The sequence below is a fragment of the Plectropomus leopardus genome, chromosome 4, assembly GCF_026936395.1.
Source record: "Plectropomus leopardus strain MGB_pleo_1.0 chromosome 4, ASM2693639v1, whole genome shotgun sequence".
Lineage (NCBI taxonomy): Eukaryota > Metazoa > Chordata > Actinopteri > Perciformes > Serranidae > Plectropomus > Plectropomus leopardus.
Window position 1 is genome coordinate 3,515,001 of NC_142179.1, and position 19,654 is coordinate 3,534,654.

General features: G+C 36.9%; 3 protein-coding genes across 4 annotated transcripts in view; 1 reads left to right on the top strand and 2 right to left on the bottom strand.

Moving 5' to 3' along the window:
* Nucleotides 1-19,654, top strand: part of anxa3a (annexin A3a) — a 31,099-nt gene that overhangs the window by 6,813 nt on the left and 4,632 nt on the right. Inside the window, exons 11-14 of one of the 2 annotated variants that reach the window (XM_088076332.1) lie at nt 1-12; nt 685-743; nt 1,705-1,827; nt 3,016-4,816. The exon at nt 1-12 is cut by the window's left edge and continues 84 nt beyond it. In XM_088076332.1, coding sequence (XP_087932458.1) covers nt 1-12; nt 685-743; nt 1,705-1,827; nt 3,016-3,075 — 254 coding nt within the window. In that variant the 3' untranslated portion in view covers nt 3,076-4,816. Of the gene's footprint in view, nt 13-684; nt 744-1,704; nt 1,828-3,015; nt 4,817-19,654 lie in introns of those variants that run through there. The other variant, XM_088076331.1, reaches the window with a different exon arrangement.
* On the bottom strand, nt 4,864-8,066 carry LOC148189668 (uncharacterized). The gene is made up of 2 exons (XM_088076330.1): nt 7,750-8,066; nt 4,864-6,796 (listed from the first exon to the last, which is right to left on the bottom strand). Exons 1-2 carry the CDS (start codon nt 7,922-7,924, stop codon nt 5,238-5,240), a joined length of 1,734 nt encoding a protein of 577 aa, XP_087932456.1. The 5' UTR covers nt 7,925-8,066; the 3' UTR covers nt 4,864-5,237.
* Nucleotides 9,245-18,048, bottom strand: LOC121944719 (uncharacterized). Its single transcript, XM_088076003.1, has 5 exons — nt 17,508-18,048; nt 15,115-16,381; nt 14,112-14,123; nt 12,665-12,852; nt 9,245-11,292 (listed from the first exon to the last, which is right to left on the bottom strand). The coding sequence occupies exons 1-5, from the start codon at nt 17,677-17,679 to the stop codon at nt 9,830-9,832; spliced, it is 3,102 nt and encodes a 1,033-aa protein (XP_087932129.1). The 5' UTR covers nt 17,680-18,048; the 3' UTR covers nt 9,245-9,829.

The window sequence follows — 19,654 nt, forward strand, 5'->3', positions numbered from 1 at the left end:
TGGTGGCCATCGGTACGTTAGCCTGCTTATATCGTGCTTAAAACTTAAATTCTGACATAAACATAGACATTATGTGGCCAGAAGTATATGGACAAAATCTTGGGGAAGATTAATGTCCATGTTTCTGGAAAATCATATTCAACACAAAAATATGGGAGTAATAGTGGGGTGTCCACATACAGCGTCTTTCCAGAAATATTCTTTGGTGTTTTTCCTATTTAATTTTTTACCCTGTAGATTTAAATAGATTTTTAAATGAAAAATGAACTAAATAATAATAATAATAATAATAATAATAATGATGATACTAATAATAATGATAATAATAAATGACAATATTTACTATTATAATAATAATTATTATTATTATTATTATTATTATTATTATTATTATTAATTAAATAAATGGAAAATAAATAAAGAAAAAATAACAATAATTAAAATAAAGAAAGAAAGGATGTAGTGTAACAAATCAGGAAAAATGCCAGGTGGGATGAACTTTTTCAAGGCGCTGTACTTTTGGTGATGTAATGCATGTTTAAATAATTAAATTAATATAGTATTTAGCAGCAAAACTGTACATTTTTCACATATTTTTTCCCTTTTCTTGTAGAAAAAGATGAAACTTTCCATAAATGCTGTTTTTAATCATGTTGTTGTATCTGACTTCTGCTCCTGTTCCAGTGAAATGTGTGAAAAGCGTCCCGGCGTACTTTGCAGAGTGCCTGTATGACTGCATGAAGGTGAATCTGCTGTTTTTATTGCTCGTGTTTGAATTACAGATCAGAGGAACAACTTACAACCAGGGAAACTATGAAAGATTTATAATAATTTGGCGATTAGCACCACCTCCTGACAATATTAGGAAACATCATCAAACATTAGTCCTCCTGAAAATTATTAAATATCATTTACGCGACACATTTAGATTAAAAAAACATCAGTCAACATTACGTTATGTGTGTTTTTTAATCTGTAAGGAATTTTCCAAGGATGTAACAACAAAGAAATGACGGTTATAGTGTGATTTGATGTGCCAGCCCCATTAACCCTTTAAAACTTGAGCAAATTTGCTTGATCTCTATAAAACAAAATCACTGGGAGAAGGCAACAAAACCAACAAAGGAAGAAATGACCAAAAATTAGCAAGAAATTATTAAAAAGTACCAAAACAATTACCTGACAATTAGTAAGTAAATAAATACATTCATTTACATTTAAAAAAAGAAAAAAATGACCTGAAAAAAGTGCTTAAATAATTGTAAATTTGTAACATAATTTTAAATATGTAATTATGATTGTATAAATATAGTTTTCCCTGGCTTTTTTCCCATTTTTTTCCTAAACATTTCCTAAGCTTTTTAAAAATAATTTTCTAAAGCTAGTAGTTTCTAAATGAAACATTTGTCACCGATTTTTTTCATTGCCTTTTTTGACACGTTTTTTAAAAGAAATCGCAGCAGTTTGCTCGGGGTTGAAAGGGTTAAAAACCTGTGAGAGGTGAGAGCGAGGAAAGTGATGTCGCTCCAGGTTTCAAAGAGTTAAAGCATAGTTGTTATCCTAAATATATTGTACTTAACTCTTCCTTTTGTGTGTGTGTGTGTGTGTGTGTGTGTGTGTGTGTGTGTGTGTGTGTGTGTGTGTGTGTGTGTGTGTGTGTGTGTGTGTGTGTGTGTGCGCGCGTGTGTGTGCGTGCGCTGTCAGGGCGGTGGAACAGACGAGTCCACTCTGATCCGCATCATGGTGAGCCGCTCTGAGATCGACCTGCTGGACATCAGAGCCGAGTTCAAGAAACTCTACGAATACTCGCTGCACTCGGCCATCGAGGTGAGTCCTTTTTTTTTACGGATTTAATAATACATTTATTTTAAATATATATTAGGTTTGCAATAACCAGCTGTACCTGCTCAGTACATTTCGGTAAAAGGATCCTTGCAGAGATTTTGTCTCCAGCATAGAAACTTAAAATCAAACTAAAGTGTGATCAGACAATCTGTCTCTGATCTGTCTCTGATCCGTCTCTGATCTGTCTCTGATCTGTCTGCGTCTCTGTGGACTCACTGACGTTTCATCAGTCTGAAGACAAAATGTTTCACTGACAAAAACCGACAAACAGCTCAATTTTGTTTTGCACTTTGATATCAGAGAAGCGAAATATATAAAATGAAAAACAAGCTGAGACACAGAGACAGAGAGACACAGAGAGAGACACAGAGAGACACACAGGCACAGAGACACAGACACACAGAGAAACCCACGTGGTTATGGTTCGGAAAAATATGTTTTGACAGCAATGCTAAGAGACGTTTTGAAAAGCAGTTTTGCGGTCACAGTCTCACCTGGATAAGCAGCGATTTCTCCATAAAAAAACACCACTTTTGTTGTAATATCCCTGCTGGAAAAACAGCGATGCGTCGCTGAATTTGGTGGCTAAAAAGCCGCCTGAAACACAACAATGACTGGATCTGGATCCAGCAAAAGCTTTTTGTTTTGCCAAAATTTTAAATGACGGGCTTAAAATAAAGTGATTTTAATTACGTAATCTTTTTTGTACACTATGTTCGAGGACGGTCAAATGTGAAAATCTGATGATAATTTAAGTTTCTGTCCATCATAAATGCTGTTCACAATTTTTAAAGAAAATATGGGGTTCTGATTAGAAATACAACCGTCTAAAGTCGTACGTCCCTCTTCTGAGCCAAAATACAAACTACAAGTCGCTCCCAATTGCTTGAAAAATATTTGACACAGACACATTATCTGACCTCAGAAATTAGGAGCAGTCCCTTAAAAGTAAAAGTCCTACTTTTAAAATCTAAACTACAAGTACAAAAGTATTAAATAATATGTTAACTTAAATGACCAAAAGTAAAAGTAATCATTAAAAAGAAAATCCAGAATCATGTTACAAATACCTCAAAGTTGCACTTGAGTAAAAGTACTCAGTTACATTCCTCTGCGGGTCGGTGTGGTGGGAGGACACTTTTCTCCTGCTTGTGTTGCTGTGTCCTCCAGTCGGATCTGTCGGGCTGCCTCGGGGAAGGCGTGAAGGCCATCTGTGGAGGAGACGACTAACTCGCACACCTGAGGTCCACCTGAGGTCCACCTGAGGCCGCCATAACCTCCGTCTGATAACTTTTATCTGATAACCTCCGTCTGATAACTTTTATCTGATAACTTTTATCTGATAACCTCCATCTGATAACCTCCATCTGATAACTTATATCTGATAACTTTTATCTGATAACCTCCATCTGATAACTTATATCTGATAACTTTTATCTGATAACCTCCATCTGATAACTTTTATCTGATAACCTCCACTCTCCTCTCATCTCGTCACCACTAACCGATGACTCGTTTAAAGTCTCAGAGCAGCTTAAATTAAATTCAGACGTCATATTAAAATTAGAAAAGCACAGTGAAAAGCCTTCAGAGGCACGCAGGTCATAAAAGATTCATTTTTTAACATGAAAACGTCAACTGAGGTTTTAATCTTAAATTCTTGTCACGTTTGCTGAAAGTTTCAAAAATTTTTTCTATTTTGGTTCGAATTAAGACCGAAATTACAACTACCGCCAGAACTGACCTCCTAAACTCCCATTTTTTGCTAATAACTTCCAAAAGGAAGGTGGTGGGGACCTGAAATCAAGCTACTCAAATGGTGCCACTCACGACTTCCTACGGCGTCGGGAAGTGGGCGAACCTGGTTGGTTACGGTTATTAGGATCATTCATGCATTATTTTTTATTCTGCCTGTTTGAAAATTCTCCAAATGTAGATGATGTTACAAGAAAATGTTTCAGCAAAAATAAAACGTAATGCAGCAGGCGCAACTTAAAAAGCGACATTAGTGTCTGCAGCAGTTGTGGAGGATGCATTCACATCTTTAATGAAGTAAAAGTACCAATACCACACTGTAAAAATACTCTGTTACATGTAAAACTCATGCAATGGAAATGTTACTTCAGTAAAAGTATGTAATTACAAAAATATATGCAGGTATTAAAATTAGAAGTTCTCAATGCAGAGAAAGTTAAATCAATTCAATTAATTTAACCAATTAAAAGGAAATGCAGCAAAGACTCAAATCTGAGAAGCTGAAACCACGGCATTAAAAAAATAAAAATAAATACATTACAATCAATTTTCTAATCAATCAATTCTAATTGTTTTAGCTGCACTTTTATATTGTAATATGGTTCGTGCAAAAAAAAGAGAGTTGGAAACTAAAGTTGCTAAATAATTGTAGTTTAAGTAAAACTTTTTCTTAAGAGAAAAAATAAGAACCCCAAAAACATTGAGCACTAACTAAACAAGAGCACACCAGGAAATGTGTAAAAAACAAAAATAAGAGAGAATTTGTTTGCTTATTTTCTACAATATTTTTTTTGATACATTTTTGATACAAGTTTTGATAGATTTGTCATCTAATAACAGTATGACTCAATAATTGGTAAATGCATCAATAAAAACCAATTTAATGACAATGAACTGAAATAATTACGTTATGACATGAATAGTTTATTAGTAAATCATGAGTTTTAAACAGTTTGCATAAAACTACATTATTTTGAATCCTTAATTTTAAAATTATTTGCTAATGTGACTTTCTCTGATGACTCATACAAATACCTGCGTTATATTTCACTTTAAGTCGAATTATGATCCCAATAACTTACTAACAGTAACAAGATAAATAATATTTGATCTTGTGTCACTTTTCTCTTTTATTAGAAACTCATTCTTTCCTCTTTTGTTTCCCTTTTAAAACTTTGTAATTTCCATAAATAATAATAAAAGTAGACATTCATTATTTACTGGTGATATTGGTTATTTTTAGGATGAATAAGACAAAAAGCGTTTTTTCTGGGATATGTTTTTTATTAAGAGGTCTGTGAAATGTTCATCAATCATTATAGACTGTTTTTGTTCTTGTTTTATAGTTAGACGTTTTTGTGTAGAATTTCTGATTGAAAGGAAACTATAAAAATTTAAATGACAAAAAAGAAGTAATTATCAAACAAAATGTAAACAACGCAGTCGTAAACGCTCTAGCATGACATCGACATCAGGGAAAAACGAAATTTATTTTCAGTTACAGATGAACAACTGAAAAAAATGTGTTTCAGTCAGAGTTTCGACTTATTGTCGATCCTCGCGTATTTTTTTCCAAGTTTCTGATTTCCAAAAACAGCTGTAATTCTTTGGCTCCTGCTCAGAAAACGTCTCGTCTGTCAGCACGGATCTGTCCCCGCGGGCTTCCCCTCAGTGTGTTCTCGCTTCACGTGGACTGTCAGTTCATAGTTGCGTTTGAAACCTTTCCCGCACGTTTTACAGGTGAACGGTTTCTCACCTGTGTGGATTCTGGTGTGAAGCAGCAAGCCGTCGCGACGTCTGAAATCCTTCCCGCACGTTTTGCAGGAAAACGGCTTCTCGCCTGTGTGGATTCTCATGTGGCTTTTAAAGTCGCTGTTGTAGGGGAAATCTTTGCCGCATATTTTGCAGGTGTACGGATTCTCACCTGTGTGGGTCCTCATGTGGACCGTCAGGCCACTGTGCAGTCTGAAATCTTTCCCGCACGTTTCGCAGGAATACGGCCTCTCGCCTGTGTGGATCCTCACGTGCCTCTTCAGCACCGACATCTCACAGAAACCTTTCTCGCAGAATTTGCAAAAGTACGGCTTCTCACCTGTGTGGGCCCTCCTCGTGTGCACCGTCAGTTCGTAGTTGCGTTTGAAAGCTTCCCCGCATGTGTGACATCTGAACTGCCTCTCATCCGTGTGTGTCCTCATGTGGGCCAACAGGTGGCTGTTGTATCCGAAATCTTTTCCACACGTTGTGCAAGAATACGGCTTTCCATTTGAGTGGTGGATGTTCATGTGGCTTTTCACGTCGCTATAATGCGGGAAATCTTTCCCGCATATTTTGCAGGTAAACGGCTTCTCGCCTGTGTGGACTCTCACGTGCCTCTTCAGTGAAAACACGTCATTGAATCTTTTCCCGCAAAACTTGCACAGAAACGGCCTCTCGCTCGCGTGGGCTCTCTTCGCGTGGGTTTTCAGCTCGTGATTTCGTCTGAAAGCTCTCCCGCACGCGCCGCATTTAAACTTCCTCTCGCCCGTGTGTGTTCTCGCGTGAGCCAGGAGGCAGCGGTCATTTAAAAAGACTTTTCCACATATTTCGCAGTGATATGGTTTATCACCTGCGTGCACTCTCAGGTGTCTCCACAACGCGGACCTGTAATCAAACTCGCTGCCACATTTCTCACATTTGAAAGACTTTTTACCATCATGAATATTAAAATGCATCTCTGACAAGTTAGAGTTGTTGTAAGTGCGACTTCTGCTTTTGAGATTTTGTTTCTTTGGTTTCGGTTCTGCATTTCTCGTCGATCCTGAGTCCTCGTGGTCTCCTTTCTGGTCTCGGCTCTGAGTTTCTGCAGAGCTGTGAGGGACGAGCTGGTGTTCACTTCGTGCTTCTGATGAGCTTAAAACTATTATTGTGACTGCAGACTCCGTCTCTGCTGCACTCAGAGCGTCTTCAGGATTTAAGGTCAGAGTCTGATCTTCACTGTGGTCACTTTCCTCGTGAGCAGGAGTCAACGTGAAGTCATCGGTCTCCTGCTTCAGGACGAGCTGCTCTCCCTCCTGACCGCTGCAGAGCTCCTCCTCTTCCTCTTTAATCTGAGGAGGCTCTGGGTCCTCCTGGTCCAGACTGGAGCTCCTCTCCTGAATACAGAGCTGCTGCTCAGCGAGATCCTCCTCCTGCTTACAGACATGTTGCTGTGGGAGCTCTGGAGGGACACACAACAAAAGGGACAAGATACTACTGTGATAACAGAGAAGAAAAAATGCACACATGTGAGTATATATACTCCCTTATTTCAATATATTAAAGGGATAGTTCAGATTGTTAAAATCAGAATGAATGAGGTAGGATTAAAATTAAGAAATTGCGGTTCGTTCGCCACTCTGAGAATTACAATAAGTAGAAATAAGCACCAACACTAATATATAAAAAATAAAACAGAAATACGGTGAGAGCAAACAATGGGCACAGTATCTAAAAAGTATGTAAAAATACTCAGTATCTAATTGTGAAAACATAAATGTAAAATACCGAAATAGACAATCAGCTCTAAACTGTGAAAATTAAGTTACAGTAAGGGTAATGTGCTGAGTGTGTAAAATGTGTGTGTCAGCAAGTATAGCAATGAGAATATCTACAAAATACACAATGTGTAATATGCTGAAATAACTGATTTACCCCCTTTGTTTTCTATACTTCGTCTCATGACTCCGTTAAGTCTGTTTCTGGGTATGCATAAAGATAAAAACTAAAACTCTACAAACAATAAAACAATATATATATATATATGTCCAAAATCTATATTTCTGTAATGTATTTATTCCTTTAATAATCTGTTATTTCGCTTTGGCAACAACGTGATGAACATTCATGCCAATAAAGCTGATTTGAATTTGATAAATGTGCGCAGCTGGTCACACCAGCTGGTCAACCAGCAAAACCATCAAAGACCATCAAGAACCAGTAAGTCCTCTTTCCTACCAGCTACAAACAAACAAACAAACAAACAAACAAACAAACAAACAAACACAGCTGCTAGCATGAGCTGGTTTTTCGCGGTTTGTTTTGCGGCAGATTTAGTTTCAGTATCTGTATCTGGGATTATTTAAAATCCTATTACTTCGTATTATGTTTTATAAATTCATAAGTTTTACACACGTGTGCAGTGTGACTTTATTTGAGGGTCCCAGACGATCTCCTTCAGCAGTCTGCGCTGCCGGTCGAGCTCTTCCTCGTACTCGACGACAGTTTTATGAAAAACTTTAAATATTTCTTGAGCTGCCGCAGTCAGCCGCTCGTTGACAAACTCTCTCAAATGCTCGACTGAAGACATCGTTGCGTTTTTGACAAATGAAGTAGTTATCAGCGCAACGACAACAAAATCCTCCTGCGACTATCCGACATGAGTGCACAGCTAACACCGCTAGCGTCCTTTGTTTACATCCGCTGTGTGTTACACATTGAAGTTCCGACAGTGGAAGTGAGCCCGCCGTTCCGTTCGTTCCGCTTTTATATGTCCAAATAACAGTCCGGATGTGGGTTATATTGCTTGTATTTAATAATAATCTTAATTTGTATAACACTTTTCACACATAAAATACAATTTAAATGCTTCACATGCAAGAGTGCTAATTTTTTTTATCTCTTTATTTTTATTGATTAAATAAATAAAAAAAATAATTATAGGACACATGGATACCATAACTCTGTTGTTGTTGTAGACAGGCCACAGATGGGAAACAAATAAAATAGATATAAATATCAAAAGAAATATTAAACAACAAAAGTCACGAAATGCATAAAATGCATAAAACAAGTATATAAGAAATTACAATCATAATATGCGATAAAATATATAAAAGGTGGAATGAGCAAGAGCATAAAAATGGGTCTTGGGCTGCTTGTTAAAACCATTTTAATTATTTTTCTTTTTTTGTAGTTTAAATAATCGACATTGTCTTATTTTGTTGGCTTGTTTCTAATGTGGCACATTTCTATGGCTCCCACAGCTTTCCTAAAGGCATAATTATGTTTTAGTCTTGGAAAGCAGAAAATGCCCCCCAAAAAATGCCTGGAATTACAAACAATTACAAAAAATACCTGAAAATTAGCACAAAAAAAAGAAAAACAGTTTGTTATATTCCAAAATTGTAAATATTAACAGAAAGATTTTCATTTTTTATTGTAGATGCATTTCAGTTCCAAATATCGGTTATCAGTCTCAGTAATTGGTATCGGCCCTGAAAAACCAATACCAGTCGACCCCTAATTTCATTTTTATTGGAAAATATTTTATATTCAGTTACTGAGACACAGCAAATACTAAAGTCTTTCTTTTATTTTCCAGGTGCTGCAATCAACAGATAGAAATAGAAGTAATACTTTCTAAATATAGACCGCGTCTACGAAGCATTATGAGGCATTCATAGTGAATTATAATATATTCATAATGCTTCATGACTACACTTGTAAACACATGAGTACTGATGCATTATATTAACAGTCATAAAGTACAATACCAACAGGCATAAAACATAAAAAATGTGACTTATGATGTATTATGAGTATCAAGGGCCTTCTGGATGCTCTTTACTCGTTATAAACTCGAGGTTGATTTATGATTTACTCATTTATACACACATCAACAATCAGCTTTAGTAAGGCAGGACAGCTTTATTTGTACAGCACATATGAGCACATATAGCACATACAACAAGGCCAATTCAAAGTGCTTTACAAAGCAATAAAATATAAAATAAAATAAAGAATACAGCTTCAAAATAAGAGCAAAGAGATGAGATATAAAGTTAAAATTGATTACTAAATAACTTAAAAATTTAAAGTAAAAATCAAACCATTAACCATTAAAATTAGCAAAAGTGCAGACAAGAGGTGCAAAGATAAAAAAGATTATTTAAAACAATTTAAAATTAGGTTTAAAATAAACTTTAGTCATTAAGAACTGAATTGAATTAATGATGCCACCAGCAGCAGCATGCCCGAGCAACCGGAGAGAGTTATAAAAGTAGCTGCTGATTTTAATTTAAACCTTCAACTCCAAAAATGTAGCAGGATCAAGGACAAATGTGATTTAGCTTTTTTAACTTTGTTTAAAAACATCTTCCTTCTACCCTCTAGTCATAAAGCATTATGAATGCATTATAATGCTCTATGAATGCCTTCGTAGTGCACCATAGATGTGGTCTTAAAGGAAGTGTTACTAAAATGAAACATAAAACTACTTGTCTGCATGCACACTTATATGTCTCTCCAGTTCAAACACAGAATGAAATCTTTCCCCGCAGGTGTTGCACAGGTACGGCTTCTCCTCAGCGTGGGCTTTTTTCATGTGGACCGTCAAGTCGTAGTTGCGTTTGAAACCTTTCCCACATATTCTGCAGGTGTACGGCTTCTCGCCTGTGTGTGTTCTCATGTGGACCAACAAGTCGGCGTTTCGTCTGAAATATTTCCCGCATGTTTCGCAGGAATACGGCTTCACGCCCGTGTGGATCGTCACGTGCCTTTTCAATACGGACATCTCACAGAAACTTTCCCCGCAGGTCTGGCAGAGGTACGGCTTCTCGCCTGTGTGGGCTCTTCTCATGTGGACCGTCAGTTCAGAGTTTCGTCTGAAATCTTCCCCACACGTTTGGCACGTAAACGGCTTCTCACCTGTGTGTGTTCTCATGTGGGCCAACAAATGACTGTTGTAGCCGAAATCTTTCCCACATATTTTGCAAGAATAGGGCTTCTCGCCCGTGTGCGTTCTCATGTGGACCAACAGTTCGCTGTTGAGTCTGAAATCTTTCCCGCAAGTTTTGCAAGTAAACGGCTTCTCGCCTGTGTGGATCCTCACGTGCCTTTTCAGCAGTGACATGGCTGAGAATATTTTGCCACAGAATTTGCAAATGTTCAGCTTCTCACCTGTGTGGGCTCTCCTCAGGTGGTATTTCAACAAACCGTGGTGTTTGAAAGCTTTCCCACACGTTTTGCATGTAAACAGCCTCTCGCCCGTGTGCGTTCTCATGTGGTCAAACAAGCCGCTGATGTATGCAAACTCTTTCCCGCACGTTTTGCAGGAATATGGCTCCTCGTCTGCGTGCACTCTCAGGTGTTTCCATAATTCTGACCTATATTTAAACTCAGTCCCACATTTTTCACACCTGAAGGACTTTTTATCTGTGTTAGTGTTGTGGTGAATCTCTAACAAGTTAGAGATGTTGACATTGTTATCGCAAGTCCCACTTTTGTATTGTCTTTTCTTTGGTTTCGGTTCTACATTTCTAGTCGATCCTGAGTCTTCGTGCTCGCCTCTTTTCTGATCTCGGCTCTCAGTGTTAGAAGAGCTGTGAGAGATGAACTGGAGTTCACTTTGTGCCTCTGATATCCCGGGGCTTGAGACTGACATGCTGACTATAGACTCTTCCTCTGCTGCGCTCAGAGTGTCATCAGAGTTGAAGTTCAGGGTCTGAGCTTCGCTGTGGTCACTTTCTTCATACGGAGCCATCAACATGAAGTCATCGGTCTCCTGCTTCAGGACGAGCTGCTCTCCCTCCTGACCGCTGCAGAGCTCCTCCTCTTCCTCTTTAATCTGAGGAGGCTCTGGGTCCTCCTGGTCCAGACTGGAGCTCCTCTCCTGAATACAGAGCTGCTGCTCAGTGAGATCCTCCTCCTGCTTACAGACATGTTGCTGTGGGAGCTCTGGAGGGACACACACACACACACAAAAGTAAAAAGCCAGTATTCAAAAATGGGACTATACACACACACACACACACACACACATATATATATATATATATATATATATATATATATATATATATCAAATTCCCCCTTTTCAAAATATTAAAAGGACAGTTAAGATTTTTTTTAGATGAGATACTTATCCACAGACCGTATTTACTTGGGCTCGACAGATTAGGCCTAGCTGATTTTCAGGGCTGATATTTGGCATTTTGCTGATTATCTGTATCAGCATTTTATTTTAACGATCATAATAAAACGTATTAATTAAAAATTGCAAAAGAAAGTGTCAGCATTGGATACATTTTTACTTTGTAAAACCTCAGGGAGCTACTTTTATGTATTCTTTTTTTAAATTGAGATTTTCACTTTTTAAAAAAGTCGCTGGGAAGTTGCTGTATGATGGTAAATGTTTCAGTTTTGACTGAATGTTTGCTAACGGTATTTAACAATAACATTAACATTAAACAATTAAGATTTAAGTTTTGTGTTGGAGTTTGTTATCTTCCAAATTCTAAATTTTGACAGAAGGATTTTTTTTTATTGGAAATGCTAAATCAGTTCCAAATATTGGTTAAAGATCTCATTAAGCACCATTAGTCTGTATCGTTACTGCAGAAACAATGTCAGTCGACCTCTAGTGAACAAAGACTGGGTGAGTACGAAATAATTCAAGTTTTCCTTATAAATACCATATATAGTTATTTTTTAATAAAATTAGTTGGGTTTTTTAAAGAGTTTGCTCCACACTCTCAGGAGGGAGTATAATATTGCATATAATATAAAATGTGTAAAATTAATATTTTATTAAATGAAGGGGACTGGGGAAAAACTGAACACACAGATTCAATTTTAATTCTTTATAACAGTTCCAAATATCATATCCAAGTATCGTATCGGCCCAAAAAACCAATGTCAGTCAGTCGACCACTACTATAAAATATAGCATATAATATCAAATTAATATTGCTTAAAAAAGAGGGGGAGTGGGGAAATTAGAATAAATTAAAATAAAATTAAAATTATAAAATAGCTTACGGATACTTAAAAAAATATAAATAAAACATATAAACATTCTGACATAGAATCGTGTAAGCCCTGGAGAAAAAATAGGTGCTAAATAATTAAAACACACTAAAACAAACTGAAGTTGTTCATAAAAGCAGTTAAAAAGTGAAGGTTTGTGTTCAGATCGTGGATCTGCAGACCGGCCTGCGCGTGCACACTGAGGGCGTGTCAGCTGACAGCTAACTGTGTCATATTCACATGATGGATAACACCCTAAAAAATCCGAAGCATCCCTTTAAAGTGAATAATCCGTAATCACCGTCGCTGTGTAACTTTGTTTCAGGGTCCCAGACGATCTCCTTCAGCAGTCTGCGCTGACGGTCGATCTCTTCTTCGTACGCGACGATAGTTTTATAAAAAACGCCGAATATCTCCTGAGCAGCAGCAGTTAGACGCTCGCTGACGAACTCTCTCAGATACTCAACTGAAGACATTTTTGATTCATTTCATATTAAATCATAATCTGCGCAGCGACTCTTGTTTTTCCAGCTAAATCAACAAGCAGCTAACACTGTTAGCGCCTTTGTTTACTTCCTCTGGATGTCACACTGTAATGTTCCGTCGGAAACAGTGAACCGTTGCGTTTGTTCCGCTTTCAAAACACTCCTAATAAATTGTGTAATTCTTGCATTTGAATTAAGTAATATTAGTTTTACTTTACATGATTGATGTAGAAGATTTTAGTGGCCTGATTCTAATATAACAGTCTCATGGTTCCTTCAGCTTTGTTAACTCTTTCAGCTTTGAAACCTGAGCACATTAGTTTGATTTCTCTCAAAAACATGGAGAAGGCAAAGAGCAACTTAACAAGACATGACCTAAAAAATAGCAAGAAATTATTAAAAAAATAAAAAATATAATAATAATAATAATAATAATAATAATAATAATAATAATAATAATAATAATAATAATAATAATTTAAAAAGGTTACAAGAAAATACAAAGCAACCCAAACAAACAAACACAAAAAGAATCTATACGAAAGTGAATTAATTTTCATGGAAAAAAATGTTCAAAACTTTTTCTTTTCAAGGACTCTTATCACTATTACCAGTTTCTCTCTTCTTGTCCCATTGGTCAGTGTTTTTCAGTGATATCAGACCCCTGTTCTTGCATGATTTTAGGGATCTTGCAACATAAAGAGAGAAAAGCAAACAAAAAAGAAACTGAGATTTTTTTATAGTTTATACAATTGACCTAATTTACTTTGATAAGTTTATGTAATTGTTGTGTTTTTCGAGTATGTTGATGTTCATTAACATATTTGAAAAACACTGAATTTATCAACAGTAATTACATTTTTAAAAATCTGGTATCTGGCAAATGCTGATATTCACAAAAGCTGACAGTACAATCAGTCGTTCAGGTCACACCATTAATATAACAGCCACCACTCTGCACTCATTGTGAAACATACATTTTCCTTTATTTGCTAGATTACAGTTGCTTCAGGATTAATTGTTTTGATCACTGAAATGGTAAAATAATGATCGATTAATCGCCATTTGAAAAAAACCCAAAAACATTAAAACTTTGCTTATTTCAAACATTACACAATGCAGGTTTTTTTCAGTCAAAGCTCACAGCAACATATCGCATCTATTTTTACAGCATTTCATAGTAATTAACTGATTAAATTTCAGATGTTTGAAAAAAAATCTTAACAGCTGATGAATCGATTGTCGATTAATTATCATCCTTACTTCAAAGACATGCTCAAGAAATATTTACACAACAGAAATATAAGCATTATAGTCAAATGAAGGGAGTTTCAGCTGGATGGTTCCTCCTCTGAATGTCGATCCTCCGGTAGGATTTTTTTCAAGTTTTGATTTAATAAATTTTTTTTCTACTAGTGCTGCAATAATGTGGCTCCTCAGTTCTATGTAAAAGTCGACAGATTATCAGCCAGATATTTGGCATTTAACCGATTATCTGTATCTGCGTTTTACTTCAATAATCGCTGATAAAATTAATTAATTAAAAAGTGCAAAGAAAGCATCAGCATGGTAGAAACTTTTACTTTGTAAAACCTCAGGGAGCTTTTTTGTTCATTTTTTATTCAAATTTTCACTTGACTATATAAAAAGTTGCTTTGAACTTGCTGTATTTGATGTTGAAATGTTTTTATTAAACATTACTTAAGGCATTAAAAAAATATGTTGAAGTTTGTTATATTCCAAATTATAAATATTGATGGAAAGATTTTCATTTTTATTTTAAATGGATATCGGTGCCAAATATCATTTATAGGTCTCATTAAATACCAATATTTAATATTGTTTATTTAATTTTTTTCTATTTTAATTTGTCTTAATTCATCTATTTTAGTTTGTATTTTATTGTATCTTTTAATTTATTCTTCCCGATCGTGTTTAACTCTACTATCAATACTATTATTTGTGATCACTGCTAATATTCTTCGAACAGCATTTACTCTTATTGGTTTGGGTTGTTGTTATTTTTGATCTGTTTTGCTAAATTCTTCTCTTCTTCTTGGCCTCAGTTGGTATTATTCTTTGGCTCATATTGTTATGTTCTTCTGCAGGTTACCCCTCTTGTTTCTGCATTTCTCTATCTGTCAAAGCACTTTGTAAACTCCGTATTTAAAGGCGCTTTATAAATAAAGTCATTATTAATATTAATAATCGGCTCTGAAAAACAATATCAGTCGACCCCTACTTTTGTGAGCTCCAACAAAAAAACTATGTGTCTGCGTGCACGCTTGTATGCATTTCCAGTTCAGATACTGAAACGAATAATTCCCCGCAGGTTTTGCAAAAGTGCGGCTTCTTCACAGTGTGCGCTCTTTGCGTGTGGACCGTCAGGTTGTAGTTCCGTCTGAAACCTTTCCCGCACGTTTTACAGGTGTGCGGCTTCTCGCCCGTGTGGACTCTGGTGTGGCGCAGCAAACCGTCGCTGCATCTGAAATCTTTCCCGCACGTTTCGCAGGAATACGGCTTCTCGCCTGTGTGGATCCGCACGTGCCTTTTCAGCACCGACATGTAGGAGAACCGTTCCCCGCAGGTCTGGCAGAGGTACGGCTTCTCACCTGTGTGGGCCCGCCTCGTGTGGACCGTCAGTTCATAGTTGCGTCTGAAAGCTTCCCCGCACGTTTGACATGTAAACTGCCCCTCGCCTGTGTGTGTTCTCATGTGGGCCAACAAGTCGCTATTGAGTCTGAAATCTTTCCCGCACGTTTTGCAGGTGTGCGGCATCTCACCTGTGTGGGTCGTAATGTGCTTTTTCAACAGCGACATCTCGCAGAATCTCTTCCCGCAGATCTTGCAGAGGTACAGCTTGTCTCCGCTGTGAGCTCTCCTCCTGTGAAACGTCAGCTCTCCGAGGTGTTTGAAAGCTCTGCCACAGTTTTTGCAGGTGAACGGTTTCCCGCCCCTGTGTGTGCTCATGTGGGCCAACAAGCGGCTGTTGTACTGGAAGTTTTTTCCGCATATTTTGCAGGAATGCGGCTTCTCAACTGTGTGGATTTTCATGTGTTTCCACAACGTTGACTTAAAGTTAAAATCCTTCCCGCATGTTTCACATATGAAAGACTTTCCACCTGCGTAAGAATCGCGGTGAATCTCTGACAAGTTGTTCACATTGTTACCATAACTTTTGCTTTTTTGGCTTCTTTTCTTTGATTTTGGTTCTGCATTTCTAGTCGATTCTGAGTGCTCGCCTGCTTCCTGATCTTGGCTCTCAGTTTCATGAAAGCTGTGAAAGAGGAGCTGCTGTTCACTGTTTGTTTCTGGCTCACTTTCTTCATACGGAGCCATCAACATGAAGTCATCGGTCTCCTGCTTCAGGACGAGCTGCTCTCCCTCCTGACCGCTGCAGAGCTCCTCCTCTTCCTCTTTAATCTGAGGAGGCTCTGGGTCCTCCTGGTCCAGACTGGAGCTCCTCTCCTGAATACAGAGCTGCTGCTCAGCGAGATCCTCCTCCTGCTTACAGACATGTTGCTGTGGGAGCTCTGGAGGGACACACAACAAAAGAAAACAGCAAATGAACAGGCTATTTGTTTCACCCTTACATCATTTTAGGGGTCAAAAATGACCCGCCGTTATGTCAAACAGCATAGAAAACCCCCTAACTGATTTTATTTCAACCTAAAATTCAATAACTTATCCTAGAGTGAACTCAACATGAGAAAAAGTGAAATTCTGCCTTTGTTCATATTTCCATAAAATCTGTACACCAACAGGGTAAAAAAAAATCTTGTCTTAGGGATGATTTTTAGTTTTGAGTTTTATAGCCACAATGAGGAAAATATTTTTGTGAGACTTCAAGAATAAAGTCGTAATATTATGAGAAAAAATTCATAATATTAGGAGAATAAAGTCATAGTTTATGAGACAGCACTGTCCCCGGTGTCACACCTGCCACAGACGGTCAACAGCAGGCAATATGGCAATATGTTCCGTTAAAACATCCCCTTTCTCGTAAAAAATACGACTTTAGTCTCTTAAAATAATTACTTTTTTCTTGTTAAATTACAATTTAATTTCATGACTTTAGTCTCGTAAAATTGCAACTTTTTTTCAATCATATTACGACTTAATCCTCCAAATTACAACTTTATTCGCATAATATTACGACTATATTCTCAAAATGTAACTTTTGTTTTTCTTTAACATGGCCCCAAATTCTCCGTAGTACATTTTTGACCCAACAGTAATAAAATCATGTTCATACCACAACACACACACACACACACACACACACACACACACACACACACACAGAAATACATCTGCAAAGTCCATGCACAATATCCTCATTTTACAGTTTAATACTATGTTACTAAATACTTGTTGTTTCCCTATGATAAAATGCATTTAAAACTACTTTTTGCAAATGTCTTCTACTTTCTTAGGCTTAGAAGAGGAAAAACCTAAATATGCACAGAGTTTGTGATGAATAACAGGTTGTTTCTTCGTGCAAAATAGATTTGGTGTTTAAAATTCAACCAAGCTGCTTTATTTTGGGGGTTTATAGTGAAGGCAGATCATTTTTGACCCTTAGGACAAGTATTATATACACAGAAAGTTCAGATACACAAAAGTTAAAGTTATATTTATTTAGAGCATGTTACACACCTGTACTGTGTGACTTTATTTGGGGTTCAGTGAGGACATCCAGCAGTCTGCGCTGACGGTCGAGCTCTTCTTCGTACTCGACGATGGTTTTATGAAAAACTCCGAATATTTCTTGAGCTGCAGCGGTCAGACGCTCGTTGACAAACTCTCGCAAATACTCAACCGCAGACATTGTTGCTTCACTACAAATTTATGACGAAATATCTGCGCTACGACTGTCGTTTTCCATCAATTTCAACACGTTACTGGAGCTAAACTGCGCTAGCGACTGTATTGTTTACTTCCGCTGGGTGTCACACTATTAAATTCCGGCAGTTGACGTGAGCAAAGCGACCAGTTCGTTCCGTTTTCAATTATCGTACACTGTATATAAAGTGACTTCCTTAATAATAATACATCCATGGGATCGACCGAATGTGGTTTATCTATACAGATACCGATTATTAGTGGTTAATGACACCGATAACCAATGCTTGGAACCAGCACGCACTTACAATTAAAAAAAAAATCTGTCAATATTTATAATTTATTAACTCCAACACAAAACTTTGTTTAAATAACTTTAGCGAATTTTTAATCAAACCTGAAACGCTCAATATCATATACACGTCTTTTTTAAAATCAAATTTAATAAAAATAGCTCCCTGCAGTTTTACAAGTACAATTTTCTTCCATGCCGACACCTTTTTTGTACCTTTTAATTATTTTTTTTTTATTGGCAATCATCAACATGAAATGCAGATAAAGATAATCTGCAAAATCTTGTTGTTGTGGCTCTGCCTGCAGCTTTCTGAATGAGTAAAAAAAAAAAAAAAAAAACTCAGTTAAGACCATTGTAGTAATCAAACCTGCTGGAAATGAAAACAGGCATTAGTTTCTCTAAATCCTGTCTGGACAAGTCTCTTCTGAAAGAAATATAATGTTTCATAAACTCCTGAATATTTTATTTATGCAGAAAAACATCTGCTGCAGCCTCAAACCCTCCTAATGAAACCTGTTCATGGTCCGTCTGCAGCACCTTTCAGTCCTGCAGGGAGCCGACAGGTCAACTCAGGCCAGACGCACTCACAGACTTTAGAGGTGGATGAGATCCTGGAGGCAAAGAACATTTTCCTCATTAAAGCCAAAGTAATCACCCAGAGTCCTTCACTCTGCCTGCCGCCCCTCCTTTTTTTTATCTGAACAGAGGGAAAACAGGAAGAGAGGCTGCAGGCTCACATTTATACATCTTCGTATTCTGTCAGCCTCCACACGCATCTCCCCTGAGTCTGTGAGCATGCAGGAAAACACAAGGTTATCAGCACGAGATATCTGAAAAACACTGATTTTACAAGTCATTTTCATCATCTATTTAAAGGCAGATCGTTAGAAAAAAAGTTAAAATATTTCCACTTCACAATAAGCCTTTATTTATGCAGGTTAAAAATGTTTTTGAGCTGATTTTTGGCCTAAATATGCTGCTGTGTGTCATTAAATAGGGTCAGTGGGAGGGTTCCTTCCTGGTTATTTAAAGAGCTGACTGTAAAAACACAACAAACAATGCTGGATCTGCAGTAGTGGAACCAAAGTGATCCTGTTTCAACCCTGGTTTAATTAACCTGTTCAGAGCCCAAAGTATATTGTAATGATGAATTTCTTCTCTAAATGCACACATAAATCATTAGTAAAACAAAACAGAAAAAAATTAATAGGATACTTCATTATGTTTCCTGTACATTTAAATGGAGAAGAATCTTAATGCAGAAATCTCCTAAAAGTGACGCATTAATCAACATATTTGGACAGAAAATGTGAGATTATTTATTTTTCATGAATAATTAACTCATATAAAAGACATTTTTTATTGCATCTTTAAAAACCATTTACAAAACTTTGTGACAAACAAGGCAAAGCAGAAGTGGAGGGAGAGACTTTTTGTAGAGGCAGAATGACTACAAGAGCCAAACAATAATTCCAAAAAAGACCAGACAGAATTTAAAGTGGAATTAAACACTTAACAAAACAAAATTAAAGAAACATTAAAAGACAAATTTAATTGATAAATTAAATTGTAAGAATTGTAAGTGAATAACAGTAGTGTGGCAGTAGAAAAATGTATATTACAATGTATAATATGTTTGCAACCTATTATGTTTGTTAATAATGTT